This window comes from Adiantum capillus-veneris, chromosome 29 (assembly GCF_014529385.1).
Source record: "Adiantum capillus-veneris isolate H3 chromosome 29, ASM1452938v2, whole genome shotgun sequence".
In the NCBI taxonomy this organism is placed as follows: domain Eukaryota; kingdom Viridiplantae; phylum Streptophyta; class Polypodiopsida; order Polypodiales; family Pteridaceae; genus Adiantum; species Adiantum capillus-veneris.
The window spans coordinates 83,340,720-83,355,242 of NC_140959.1; the positions used below are offsets into that span (position 1 = coordinate 83,340,720).

General features: G+C 43.6%; 1 protein-coding gene across 1 annotated transcript in view; it reads right to left on the reverse strand.

The window, feature by feature from the left end:
- The window catches only part of LOC147419498 (Tetratricopeptide repeat (TPR)-like superfamily protein), a 44,965-nt gene extending 32,978 nt beyond the window's left edge, over positions 1 to 11,987 (reverse strand). The window contains exon 1 of the mRNA XM_086505931.1: positions 11,801 to 11,987. Within this exon, the coding sequence (XP_086362057.1) occupies positions 11,801 to 11,942 (142 nt within the window). The 5' untranslated portion in view covers positions 11,943 to 11,987. The remainder of the gene's footprint in view (positions 1 to 11,800) is intronic.
- Positions 11,988 to 14,523: the final 2,536 nt, after the last annotated feature.

The window sequence follows — 14,523 nt, forward strand, 5'->3', positions numbered from 1 at the left end:
ACTTCTAGCTCATTAATTAAAAATGTGCAACTAACTAACAAATGCTACCAATGATTCTTTTATGAGAACACCAAAGGTTTGCCGGCGCAATGCCGCACTGGCACTGCACCACCTTTACCTGTTCACACTTGTCCGGCCGCCCGCCCGGGCACGGACCGTTAAATTTAATTTAACAAAACTTACCCTAAGGCTTTATTAGCTTTATTAGCCTTAGGGTCACTGTTCTAAGGACCCCATCTCATTCATGTGCTTGTACTGACGCGTGTATTTTTTTCTGAGCCTAAAATCTGAGGCTACTGCTTAACCCTTTCTGAAGACCCAATTTCCCAATCACTAGGGCTTCAGGCTAAGGTCCCTCTGAGGTGTTGTGGCCCGCATTTAGGCTCACCTGAGGCCTTAGAACTGCTAGGTCTATTCTGGTGTGCACACAACTAATTAGATAATTCTTTTCTCGTAAATAAATTAATTATTTACAAAGTCTGACTTAGTTACAGCACCAACTGCGAGGATGGCGACCATTCGGATAGTTTTTGCCCTTACTACCTTTTTACGGTGGCCGTTTTTTCAGATGGATGTTGTTTCGGCTTTTCTCAACGGTGACTTAGAGGAGGAGGTGTATGTGCAGCAACCTCCAGGGCTTGAGGATCCAAATTTCACACACATGGTTTGTAGGTTGCTAAAGGCTCTCTACGGCCTGAAGCAAACCCCTCGAGCGTGGTACCAAAAGATAGACTCTTTCTTCCTACGACACTCCTTTTGACATTCTTTTGCAGATCTAGATTTATACATTCACTGTAAGGGAGGATTGGTGACACTTGTTATCCTCTATGTGGACGATCTTGTGATTATAGGTTGCCATGTTGAGCACATCCGCAGTACTGTGGAGACCTTGGCTAAGGAGTTTAAGATGATAGATCTCGGCTTGCTTCTGTTGCTAAATTGGCTTTATTTGACAGAAAAATAATTCTGAATGAATTATTGGATTTATAAGTGAGAGGGTTTTCTCGCTTGGAACACCAAGAAAATAATTCAAAATGAATTATTGGAATTTTAAGTGAGAGGGTTTTTCTCAATGGAGACATCCGAGTACAGAGTATCCCTAGTGCGTCATTCAAAGTAATGACAAGAGCACTGTGAGAATATCTGTAAGGCCACCAGGAACGGGTACTTCTGATGCGTCACAACGGATGGGTGACAGGGAGCATCAATAAAGAAGTATCCGACCGTACGGGAACGGGCATCTCTTGATGCGTCATAGGATGGGTGACATAGAGTATCATGAAGGAGATTGTACCGTAAGTTCGGTAGGAAAGGACTAGGTGATGGGTATTCCTGATGCGTCACAAGGTGGGTGACGGATGCATCAGAAAGGGGATATCCATAGTCGAGAAGAAATCCGAACTCGAAAGAGGAATACGCGTAAAGACGCGAGCACAAGAATAAAGATGGGTTCTGAGAAGCTTTTCTTAAAAAGCGGAAAATTTGAACGAGTTTTCCGGGGAGAGCAAACGCTTTCCCGCGAGGAATCTATGTCTGCATTGCATTTGTGCATGTGGTTGCATCGAGGGACGCCTTGCAAGTGTTGTGAAAGCATTGTTTTTAACTTATAAGGTTTTATTGAGTTTTTGGGCAGATTCAGACTATTTTTAAAATACGCCAGCCGCCCATTTAACAAGTGGACAGCCATCCGATAAATAAGGCAACAGATCAGCCAGCGTTTTCTCTTTCTCTTTTTCTGGCAAAACAGCGAAAAAAAAAATTAAAAAAAAAAAAAAACGGCCGCGATCTCTACGCAAGTAGCTATTCGTGCCGTGGCGAAGAAGCTATAAAAGCACCACATGCCCTCACTGAAAAGGGAGTTACCAACGTCAGCAAGAGAAGACTCTGCCGCCAGATAACGCAAGAGATCGCGAGACTACGAAGCACGGAAGTCGCTTTTCCCGCGAAAGAGCGATAGGTATCTATTGTGGATTCCCCATACGAATTGTTGTCGCGTGTTTGCGTGTGTGTTTGCAAGTACTTCATTGCGAAGGAGAAGCGAGAAGGCTTCGGCCCACGCTTGGGAATTCCGGAAACGGAATTCGGAAATTGTCTGTGGAGTCTCAACTCCGACTACAGACGGAAATTGTCTGTGGAGTCTCCGACTCCGACTACAGACGGAAAAAGGATTGAGAGCTCGTCTCTCGGATTTCCCTTACGGGAAGGAACGACCATCGAGTCAGAGAATTAGAACGGAGGGGTTTTCTCCGGTTCTTGTGCTTGTAAAAAGATTCTCCCTAATAAAGGATTCTCTTTAAGGGGGGGGGGACCAGCCCATCTTCTGGTCCCGAGTACTGTGTCGATCTTCTCACTCTCTCTCTATTTATTTCTCTCTATATCCTTTGGCTTCAGTATTAAGTGATAAATTCTATTTATCCGAGTATATTTTATATTGTTATGCGCTCCCGTTTGTGACAGTGGTATCAGAGCATGGTCTCCTCTCTTTCTCTGTAAAGGAGGACGACTCTGGGAAGATACGAGAAGAAGCCATGACAAGCCAAGAGAGAAGTAAGCAAGCGGAAACCTAAGTTCTACAGGAAAAAGCTCGCAGAGTTTGAATTTTTTTTCTCTCTGCAAGAAGTCGACACAAGACTTGGGATTCTCTAAGAAGGCAACAAGAGCATGATGCTCAAGAACCTAGAGAATCCAAGGAGCGAAATGCTCGAGATCCTTCAAAATCCAGAAAATATCCGTGAACATCAATCCATAACCATAGCCAAGAAATCCCGTCATTCCGGGAAGGATATGAAGAAGGTCTTTAGACTTCAGAACGCTCCTGTCAAGTTTGATACTTTTGACGGATGGGAAGATGTCCCAAAAGCTAACGCTTGCCTTTGCAAGTGGCAATTTCTTAAAAGCGTCGAAGGTGAGGCATGTGACCAAACACCTCAAGGGGGATTGCAAGTACTTGGTGGTATACCAAAGCTTTGCAAGGAACTTACAACAAGACTTGGATTCAATTCAAGGCTGAATTTTCGGACAAATTTTTTTCCTCTACGCTTTGAGGAAGGCATTCAAGAAGATTGGGATTGGTTTGCCCAATAGGAACACGAGCGAGTCAAAGCAAGTAGTGGTTCACTCTTGCCAAGGTAGCTCCATTTTTTATCCTCTCTGAGGAAGGAAAGATGAACAAATTTAACGAAGGACTTTTGCCCGAATTTTGTAAACCCATCTGCAAGATACTTTGCAGCAGAAAGTGTAAGTGTACACCTTGATGTACATAAAATAAAATCCCCGCAGTGGGACGAGAACCATTGAACACATAAACAACGAATTTTTGTTACCTCTCCTCGAAGGATACATTGCTATCCGGAGAAAGTTTGGAGTAAGGGAATTCAATCTAACTCCCGAGTTTTTGACCCTTAAACTTTTAAGTGAGAGGACAGGTCTTTGATCAAAGTTAAATCTTTGAGGAACTCATAAAATGCATTTTGCTTTTAAGCACAAGATATGCATGTGTCTAACCAGGACAATCACTCTCGAGTGTTTATAAAAAAAAGGTTGAGTCAGAACATTGTTTTATACGATGAACTGCTTTGCTTAACCATCCGGAAGGTCCATGATTGATCTGGTATCCGGTAGTTCTCCAACAAATTACCTGCTATTGCGGGTAGGAAATTATGAAGGAACCATTCTGAGCTTTCAAGCAAAGAAAAGCTTTCATGAAGCTTGAGTACTCTTAAAGCCCACCCCCTACCCGGTAAGGGAAGATATGGTAGTGCTTTTTGCACAAGTGAATGAACACTCTCTTTACGAGGGAAGGAACAAGCGACGACTACTACCTCTGCTCAAGGAATCCAAGGATTGAAATCCTAGCTAATTTGATGAGCAGGTTTTGCTCTAAGAACGAGCCAAGGAATCATCAAGTTGAGCGTTTCGCTCTAAGGATCTTACGAAGGGAAGGTAATTTCCCAGGTTCATCGAAACACAGCTTAAGAATTATACATACTTTTGAGTACATGGGAAAACACATGAAGATGCAGACCTATGCCAAGGAATTGGATGAGAGTTTATTATACTCTCTTGAGCGCCTTTTTGCGCCAAGGATATTCCGACACGAGAATCTCTATTTGAGATGTGTTCGGTAGAAGGAATTTGAGTTTCTCTACGGAGAAGAGGTTTTCTGATGGTCATTGATCATTGAGTACGCTATGTGCTTTTATCATTACAGTATCAACTTTTGGTTGCGGTATATGTTTCTCCATGAGCAGGTCAAGTAGCATTTACACGCTGCTGGAATAAATTCGAACTATTCTGTTCGTAAGTATATAATTCGCCAACCGTTTCAAAATGGTAAGAATTACATATGGGAGAACATCCCTAAGAATCAAAGAGGGTTCGCTCTATTGTGAACCGGGTTTGAATGTACGTTCAGAAAATGCTATGGCTAGAATCCTATCTGCTTGAGATTTTGCAAGTCATCATTGATGCTTGCAAGGTGAATCATTTTTTATGATTTTGTAAGGAAGAGACGCTAATGGGCGTCGAGAAAACACTGCTGGTGGTAATAACTCGCAGGAGGAAAAGACTAGAAGAAAGTGGCGCCGTGCACAAGGAATCTTCGGATTAGAACCGTCTGTCTACGTTGAGCGACGGCCCAAAACAAGAACCTTCTTTAGCGAACCCTGTTTGTGAAAGAAAGACATCGAGCTTAATGCCCTATGACTTGGGCATTCGCTATGTGGGAGGACATAAGAGGTTTAATATCCTCAGGACTAATAGCGCAAGGTTATGCGCAAGGACATAGACCTAGATTGATTTCTAGGAGGATTATTCTTCTCGGAATTGAGAAGGTGGAATTGAGTTAACAGATTCTCGAATGAGGAAACTTCCGATCTGTTGGAAAGACGCGAATGACGAGTTCTTACATGGCTCGTAGCTTTAATGAAAGGTGAAGGATATCCTCGAGGTACTAGAGGAAAGACATAAACCGGTAAGGTAAGTATTGAATTATTGAATTATTGTTTAATTTAATTTTTAAGTTCTCTTTTGAGAAAGGAGCTCAACTCACCATTGAGGAAGATTTGGAATCTTTCCGGTTTCTCCCCAGCAGTTCAGTTGGACCTCTACAGTTGAGGACAACTGTTTATAAGTGAGAGGGATGCTGCTAAATTGGCTTTATTTGACAGAAAAATAATTCTGAATGAATTATTGGATTTATAGTGAGAGGGTTTTCTCGCTTGGAACACCAAGAAAATAATTCTAAATGAATTATTGGAATTTTAAGTGAGAGGGTTTTTCTCAATGGAGACATCCGAGTACAGAGTATCCCTAGTGCGTCATTCAAAGTAATGACAGGAGCACTGTGAAAGGGAATATCTCTAAGGCCACCAGGAACGGGTACTTCTGATGCGTCACAACGGATGGGTGACAGGGAGCATCAGTAAAGAACTATCCGACCATCCGGGAACGGACATCTCTTGATGCGTCATAGGATGGGTGACATAGAGTATCGTGAAGGAGATTGTACCGTAAGTTCGGTAGGAAAGGACTAGGTGATGGGTATTCCTGATGCGTCACAAGGTGGGTGACGGGTGCATCAAAAAGGGGATATCCATAGTCGGGAGGAAATCCGAACTGGAAAGAGGAATACGCGTAAAGACGCAAGCACAAGAATAAAGATGGGTTTTGAGAAGCTTTTCTTAAAAAGCGGAAAATTTAAATGAGTTTTCCGAGAAGAGCAAACGCTTTCCCGCGAGGAATCTATGTCTGCATTGCATTTGTGCATGTGGTTGCATCCAAGGACGCCTGGCAAGTGCTGTGAAAGAATTGTTTTTAACTTATAAGGTTTTATTGAGTTTTTGGGTAGATTCATACTATTTTTAAAATACGCCGACCACCCATTTAATAAATGGACAGCCATCAGATAAATAAGGCAACAGATCAGCCAGCGTTTTCTCTTTCTCTTTTTTTGGCAAAACAGCGAAAAAAAAAAAAAAAAAATATATATATATATATATATATATAAATTTATATTAAAAAAAAAAACGGCCGTGATCTCTACGCGAGCAGCTATTCGTGCCGTGGCGAAGAAGCTATAAAAGCACCACATGCCCTCACTGAAAAGGGAGTTACCAACGTCAGCAAGAGAAGACTCGACCGCCAGATAACGCAAGAGATCGCAAGACTACGAAGCACGGAAGTCGCTTTTCCCGCGAAAGAGCGACAGGTATCTATTGTGGATTCCCCGTACGAATTGTTGTCGCGTGTTTGCATGTGTGTTTGCAGGTACTTCATCGCGAAGGAGAAGCGAGAAGGCTTCGGCCCACGCTTGGGAATTCCGGAAACGGAATTCGAAAATTGCCTGTGGAGTCTCAAGTTTCAACTCCGAGTACAGACGGAAAAAGGATTGAGAGCTCGTCTCTCGGACTTCCCTTACAGGAAGGAACGACCATTGAGTCAGAGAATTAGAACGGAGGGGTTTTCTCCGGTTCTTGTGCTTGTAAAAAGATTCTCCCTAATAAAGGATTCTCTTTAAGGGGGGGGACCAGCCCATCTTCTAGTCCCAGCACTGTGTCGATCTTCTCACTCTCTCTCTCTCTCTCTCTCTCTCTCTCTCTCTCTCTCTCTCTATTTATTTCTCTCTATATCCTTTGGCTTAAGTATTAAGTGATAAATTCTATTTATCCGAGTATATTTTATATTGTTATGCGCTCCCGTTTGTGACAGCTTCACTACATTCTTGGATTGAAGATTTGGCAAAAAAAAGGGGAGGAGCGCTATATAGAGTTGTTGGAAGCATTTGGTATGCTAAGCGCAAACCAATCTCAGCCCCTATGGATCCCAATAAGAAGTTGTCATAGTATGACTTCTCAGATGTAGCCTAGTCGATGCTTCAAAGTATAGAAACTGGTCGGTTCTCTTATTTGGGTTCTCAACACCCAATTTGATGTCAGTATCCCGATGGGGCTTCTCAATTCTTTCATGCAGAAACCCGCCAAGTCACATTTGGAGCGGGCTCTTCAGACTCTGCGATATTTAAAGGCGACCAAGTCATTAGGCATTCACTATGCGGCTGGAGGTACAGACTCCATGATCATTCTATGCAGATGGAGTGATTCAGATTGGGGTGGAGAGACAAGAGTCGACCACAGGTTACAACTTATCTTTTGGCTTAGGAGCAGTTTCATGGAGCAGCAAGAAACAGCCTACAACTGCCTTATCTTCCACAAAGGGAGAGTACAAGACTGATTGTAGTGCTACATGTGAGTCACTGTGGTTACGGAGGCTACTTTCAGAGATGGGATTTTCCCAGCATACAACCATCAAGGCCTCTAACAACCAGAGTTGTATAGCCATTGCAAGGAATCCCGTGTTCCATGCCCGGACCAAGCATGTAGAGATACAATACTATTTTGTTCGTGAGAAGACCAAGGAAGGGTCATTTTCACTAGAGTACTTTCCGACGTCAGATTACCCTACTGATACCTTCACCAAACCTCTTCCAGAATCCACACGCAACACTATCCTCTCATGCCAGCTCCCTTGGACTTGTTTCCCATCCAGGAGCTGAGAGGGGGTGTTAGAGTTCAGATTCCTTTCTGGTGGTGGTTCTAGTATCTCCCGAGAGCAAATTAGGGAGTGAGGGTTGTTTTGTGGCTGTGCGCCTTTCTCGACGATGCACTCCACGGTGTCGGTAGGATGGCATGCGGCGGGACCCCTATTCCTAGGGTTTCCCAAGGTCGGAGTCTCCAGTTCTTTGTAGTTCTGCTACTAAATATGTGTACTAGGTCACTTTCAGTGAGTTGACATATTTATTAGCATTTTTCCACGCTTTTGGGGTCGTGGGGTTTTTACCAGGCAGGTAGGGCAATTTCCCAATTGCCCTAAATAGGCAACCCTCCCTCTGTATTTTTGGCATATGTGTTGTGATCATTGCAGAGTTCCAACGTTTGGGCACACTCTCTCTCTCTCTCTAGCGTTTACATCTACTAGCATTTTTGCATCTCTCTCTCTCTCTCTCTCTCTCTCTCTCTCTCTCTCTCTCTCTCTCTCTCTCTCTCTCTCTCTCTCTCTCTCTCTCTCTCTCTCTCTCTCTCTCTCTCGCATTTTTGCCTTGCGATTTCTTCATCTATCTCTAGCACTTCCCTTCCCCTCTGTCTTGAGCCCCTACATGTATGGTTGTACGCGTACTTGGCCCGAGCCCGTTCGATGGGCAGTACATGTAGGAGCTTGTGTACGAGAAGATCTATCGCGATAGATCCGAGATCCATTGGCTGCCCGATCCCGAGGAGGTTTGCTCGTGGTTGCAAACAAGTTCATCACCAGATTCACCCTTTTCCGCTACACCTTTGACAGAAGTCCCATTGAGACACTCATGTGAAAACGGTTGTTCAACAACCAAATAAGAGTGCCGACTAAATTTCAATACTTTGTAGTATCAGCTACATTCAAGGAGTCACACACAGACTTTTGCTTTGAACGTGGGATCCATCGGAAAAGAGATCAATCTGTACTCGGTCGTACCAAATTGTTCCAACTCTTGGAAGTAGCCTTGCCAAGAGAGAGATGCCCCCCCTTTATCCACCATATCTCTAGTCCAAGAAAGTAATGAAGCGACCCCAGATCTATCTCACGCTCATTTGCCAAGGTCTCCATAGTACTGCCAATATGCGAATTATGGCTACTTGTAATCACAAGGTCGTCCACATGGAGAATAACAAGTGGGTCTACAAAAGAACACCTTTGACAAAAGTCCCAATGAGACACTCATGTCAAAACGGTTGTTCAACAACCAAATAAGAGAGCCGACTAAATTTCAATACTATGTAGCATCAGCTACATCCAAGGGGTCATACAAAGACTTTTGGTTGATACGTGGGATCCATCGAAAAAGAGATCAATTTGCATTCGGTCATACCGAATTGTTCCAACTCTTGGACATAGCCTTGCTGAGAGAGAAAGATGCCCCCCTTTATCCGCCATATCTCTAGTCCAAGAAAGTAATGAAGCAACCCGAGATCTGTCTCTCCTTTGCCAAGGTCTCCATAGTATTGTCAATATGGGAATCATGGCTACTTGTCGTCCACATAGAGAATAACAAGTGCCGCCAATCCTCCCTCTCTGAAAGAGATAAATCCAGGTCTACAAAAGAACAATAGGGGAATGTCGTAGGAAAAAAGAATCAATCTTCTCACACCACGCTCGAGGAGCTTGCTTCAACCTACAAAGAGCCTTCCTCAACCTGTAAACTTTGTAACTCGATCCTGGAATTGAGAATCCTAGAGGTTGCTCCACATACACCTCCCCCTCTCGAGGAAGGTAGACTTTACATCCATCTAAAACACAGGCCATTGATGGTGGGCTACTAGGGTAAAAATTGTCCGAATGGTCGCCATCCACGCAATCGATGCAAAAGTCTCACCATAGTCCATTCTCGGTCTATGAGACAAGCGCTTGGCAACAAGACATGCCTCATGCCTATCTAACTTGTATTTCGTCTTGTAGACTCACTTAACACCAATGACCTTCCGCTTTGGTGAACCAGCTCCCATGTGTTATTCTTCTCAATGGAATCAAGCTCTGTATGAATGGCCTCCCGCCACTTCGGTTGTGAAAGGGCCTCATCAATTGTAAGAGATTCTCTATCCTTTTCCATGGGGACATTTCATCCTTCTCTTCGTCGTCCTCTCGATATCTTGTCCAAGTCTTTCTCAACGAAGTTGTCTGCATCTCTATGTTGTTCCTATAGGCAACAGGCACCCCTCCCGGTAGCGCTAGCACCATATGCATCATCATGGCCACCATGTCCAAAACAGCGTGTTTTGTCTCGGCTTGGAAAAGAGTTCGACTCGCTCCATTTATGAGCTAGAACTTGCCCCAAACTCACCAACTATGAGTGACCTTACAATGGAATCTCTCTCAATTTCCTCTTCTAATGAAAGAATTTGAGCCCTTCTTGCCAACGGATGTCTTCGCCTTCACTTCGATCTATAACTCTGTCTTGGATTTAGGAGGGTAAGATGCATTCTACCACTGCTTAAAAACTATAGTCATAGGTCGAAGAGCCACGCGAAGAGCCATAGGCTGAAGACCCACTTTGCGACCTCCAGGGAAGAGCCACGAGAAGATAAATTTTGGGCTTTTTGTCATAAAATCGTAAACGTGATTATGTGGCCTTTTTGTCTTATGGTAAACGTGGTTAAGTCTTATACCAAGTGCACATTGGAGTGATATGCAAGAACATTAGTCTTCATAATTTGAACAATTTGGTGACATATGCAAACACGTTAGTCTTCGTAATGTGAACAATTTGGTGACCTAGTTGAGCCGGTGTCTACTCAAGGTAATCGTCATGTTGATGGATTGAGTAGGAAAGGATAGATTCTCTCTCTTGAGGGTAGCTTTTCTCTAACCAAGGTGTTCGTTTTGACGTTTATTTGTGTTGAGATCTTGTAGAGCACCCATTTCTCCTTGTGCAATTCTTCCTCTGAGCTTTGTCTCCCTTGAAGATCTTGAGGGGTTTTTCTATGACTGGTTTTTGTAATTTGGCCTCACTCGTCTCATAATTGGCATATTCCCTTAATGCAATACAAACGGGAAAAACGTATCATTTCTCACACACACACACATACACAGAGTGTTTGTTGGTACAAGAGTGACACAGCTGACCTTATCCGGTCTAATCTGGTGGTCTTACCCCAACCCTCCTATATATAGGGTTTAAAAACGTGTAGATAACATGCCACCTTGAAGTTAGATAAAAATTAAGGAGGAGCAGCTGTCTGATGAAGGTAGCTTATGGGAAACTAACCAACCTACTGCAACACCACACAGAAGACCGCTGCTAAAGTTGGATTAACAACTCTTTGATGAGCACGATCCTTGTGTTGAGCCTCCCGAGGAAACAGGGATGGTCAATAGAGAAGCAGAAAAGGGTCTCTAAGCACATTGTCAACATGACTCTAATGACTGAGATCATGGGCTCTATAAAGAAGCCAGCATCTGGTCAAGCAGCACATAGAATCGACAAACAGCTACATAGAAATATCGGGAAAGGTGGGATTTAAATTCTATTAGCATCCAAAAGCTACAATACCCCTATCATCAGGTGATCAGATCAGGTGGCAACCCACAACCGAGGGGCTGTGTAGTGAAATCAAGACAGAAAGTGAACATTCTAACAAGTATACTGCTACAAACATAGGTGAAAAAAAAATCAAATTTGCTAGAAATCACGTTACATCTGGCAGAGAATCTATTGCATGCTTGATTTTAGATTGGAGGGAATCCTTGTAATCTATTGTAGTTTAAAATTCCTGGTACACTTTTTTAACATGTTACATCTGGCAGAAAAACTCTTGCATGCTTGATTTAAGATTGGAGAGAATCCTTGTAATTTATTGTAGTAGACTAGTTTAAAATTCCTGGTACAGTTCTTGAGCTTTAGATCAAAACCGCATGTAATGGAAGCCTATGAATTTGAACATGTATGCATGGCAACACACGACAGTCGAGTAGCAACATCCTCAGCTCCATGTACACAAAAATGCAACTCTTTCTTTATCCTACAATGCAAAGGACGCACAAGGTAAGTGGCATGAATGTATCTAGTGGCGCTTTTCAAAACCAAAACTGGTTCTGAGAGCTGCCCCCATACTTCTGTTGAGTAATTATGGGTTTGATAATGTGGTAATCCTGGTACCAATTTTTCGTCAAAGAAAAACCATCCATCCATTGGAAAGGCATGTCTCTCTCTCTCTCTCTCTCTCTCTCTCTCTCTCTCTCTCACACACACACACACACACACATGCTAACGAACCTGAGCAACGGACAGCAACGGACGAAAATCTGGCAACGGAGGGAGCTTTGTGCAGGCCCAAGCCTGACCTGGCGCCAAGGAGAGAATACGAAGACGAGGCGCTCAGAGGGCGCACGTCCAGCGACGTCGCAGTTACAGCCATTGCTCTCTCTCACTGGATAGGCGTGAGCTCAATGGGTAGAGCGAGTACTGTGGGCCAATAGGACAAAATATTCACGAGAGAGAGAGAGAGAGAGAGAGAGAGAGAGAGAGAGAGGGGGAGGGAGGTGGGATCAATGGCCCACATTAGGCGTCGCGAGGCGGGTGCAATCCGGACGTCCGATCATCTTGAACTAGGTGTGAACTAAGAGTGAACTCGGCAGGTATGTGCACCACACCGAATTTGGTGTGAACTCAACGTGAACAAAGTGTGAGCTTGGAAGGGTGCACACCACACCAAATTTGGTGTGAAGTAGATGAACTAGATGTAAACTTGTCCGCAAAACCGTGATCTATAAACTTACCACACACATACCTTTCAACGAGCGCACGGTAGCCTAGTGGTTAGAGTCAATCCCGTGGGGGAGAGGGTAGCAGGTTCAAGTCCCGGTTATGAAAAAGTGGAAATCTTTTAAATTCCCTAAGAAATCCAATGGTCACAATCAACCGGTGATCGTGAGCCATTGATCCCACCTCCCAAAAGGAGGTGTCAATTAGTGGGGGGGGGGGGGGGGCTCTATCAAAGTTCTTATTATTGAAAAAGCCTTGATAGTTGTGAAGGCCAAAGGTTCAGGGTGTGGAAGGTGAAAATGTTGGGATATTGGAAGGCCAACACTCTTATGTTATTCAAGCAATTCCTGACGTCAACTCTTTGTGTCATGCGTTTCTTTGGTTGTGTAACATCAATTTGGAGAAAGGAGCAAGGTTAGATATGCCATGTGGCTACAACTGATTTGCCTCTTAAAATAGGCAAGAGGATCGAAAAACGTAGAGAGAGCGATGGTTTTAAAAAAAAGTGATCCAAAAGAAGCGGCTAAATTATGGAAGGTGAAAATGTTGGGATATTGGAAGGCCAATACTCTTATGTTATTCAAGCAATTCCTGGTGTCAACTGTTTGTGTCATGCGTTTCTTTACCTTGGTTGTGTAACATCAATTTGGAGAAAGGAGCAAGGTTAGATATGCCATGTGGCTACAAGTGATTTGCCTCTTAAACTAGGCGAGAGGATCGAAAAACGTAGAGAGAGCAATTGTTTTTTTTTTAAAGTGATCCAAAAGAAGCGGCTAAATTTGTAGCACCTTAGGGTGGGTTCAAACAAGGTGACGACAATGCAATGCATTTTCCTATTCCGCCACCATAGTACTCACACGAAGCAGAGGTAGGTGAGCAGTTTGAGTGGTCAGCATCAGATCAATGGCTGGAATTTCACAAATCTCCTACATGGCTGAAGATGTGCAAGCTTCTGGGTGGAAGTACCTCATTTTCAAGGGGGGGAGGGTCGCCCATGAAATGGTGGGTCCGGAAATACCTTTGCTTTTTGCCAGCCAATGAGATGGTTCCATGGAGGAGGCACGCCCTTTTCTCTCTCTCTCTCTCTCTCTCTCTCTCTCTCTCTCTCTCTCTCTCTACATATATGCATATAGCCAAAGAGAGAGAGAGAGAGAGAGTTTTATATTGTTAACCCTCACACCTCACGGACACCATATCACCTACGACGGACGTTGTATTATTTACTTGGTAGAGTTGAGTTCTAGGCGTGTCGGTCCAATAGGAAAAGGGTAAGAGTGATCGCCGATGAGAGGCACACTCTAACTGGAACATTCAAGGGATTAGTTGGCTAAGTATGGGCGCCCAAGTGTGAATGGGGTGAGCTCATATAAAAGTCAAATAAACCTAAAATTCACTCATTATCTCATTTGTGCAATTGAAGAGTGCTCTTACTCCATCTCCATCTTCTTCTTCTTCATCTCCTTGTGTGTGTGTGTATATGCGTGAGAGAGAGAGAGAGAGAGAAAGTGTGTGCGATCGAGCATTGCGACGGTACGATAGCGGCGAGGCGGTTGAGCGCGGCGTAGTGGCGTCTCCCTCTTCTTCGCGGTGAGGAATCCTCCACGAAGCAAACTTAGAGCGGTGAGTGACACACCATTGTCATCTTTGAGCTTACTAATTTAGGCTTGTTGTGTGTTTGGAGCCATTTGTGGCTCGCACGCGATGTATCGGCAAGTTCCTTGCATACGCGCACATTTTTGGCGCCATTGCCGGGGAATGCCATACACTAAGCTTGAATGGCACTTTGTGCTTCTTTTGTGGTGCAATTTCAATTGTAGGAAAGGTAAGCAAGAAGGGTGTGTGTGTGTGTTGAGAAGAAGGATTTTGTGTTGTACTGTGTATTTTTTTCGTTAATGGAGTTTTCAAAGGTACTGTGTTTATTCTGTGTATTAAGGTTGTTAGTTTTTTTTGTTAATGGAGTTTTCAAAGGTACTGTGTTTATTCTCTATCTATTAAGGTTGTTAGTTTTCTGTGTACTGTAAGTAGGAAGTAGATATGTGAGAGCTAATAGAGTGTGTTAGTGTGAAACAGTAGGTGTATTAGTTAGAAGTAGGTAGATAGAGTGTGTGTGTGTGCTCTCGTGCAGGCCGCTGTCGTGCTGTGACACGTACATAGTGGGAACGCATGCTACAAGATCTATCTTGTATTTTTTTTAGATACATAATTATATTTCCTATAGTGTACATATGCATATT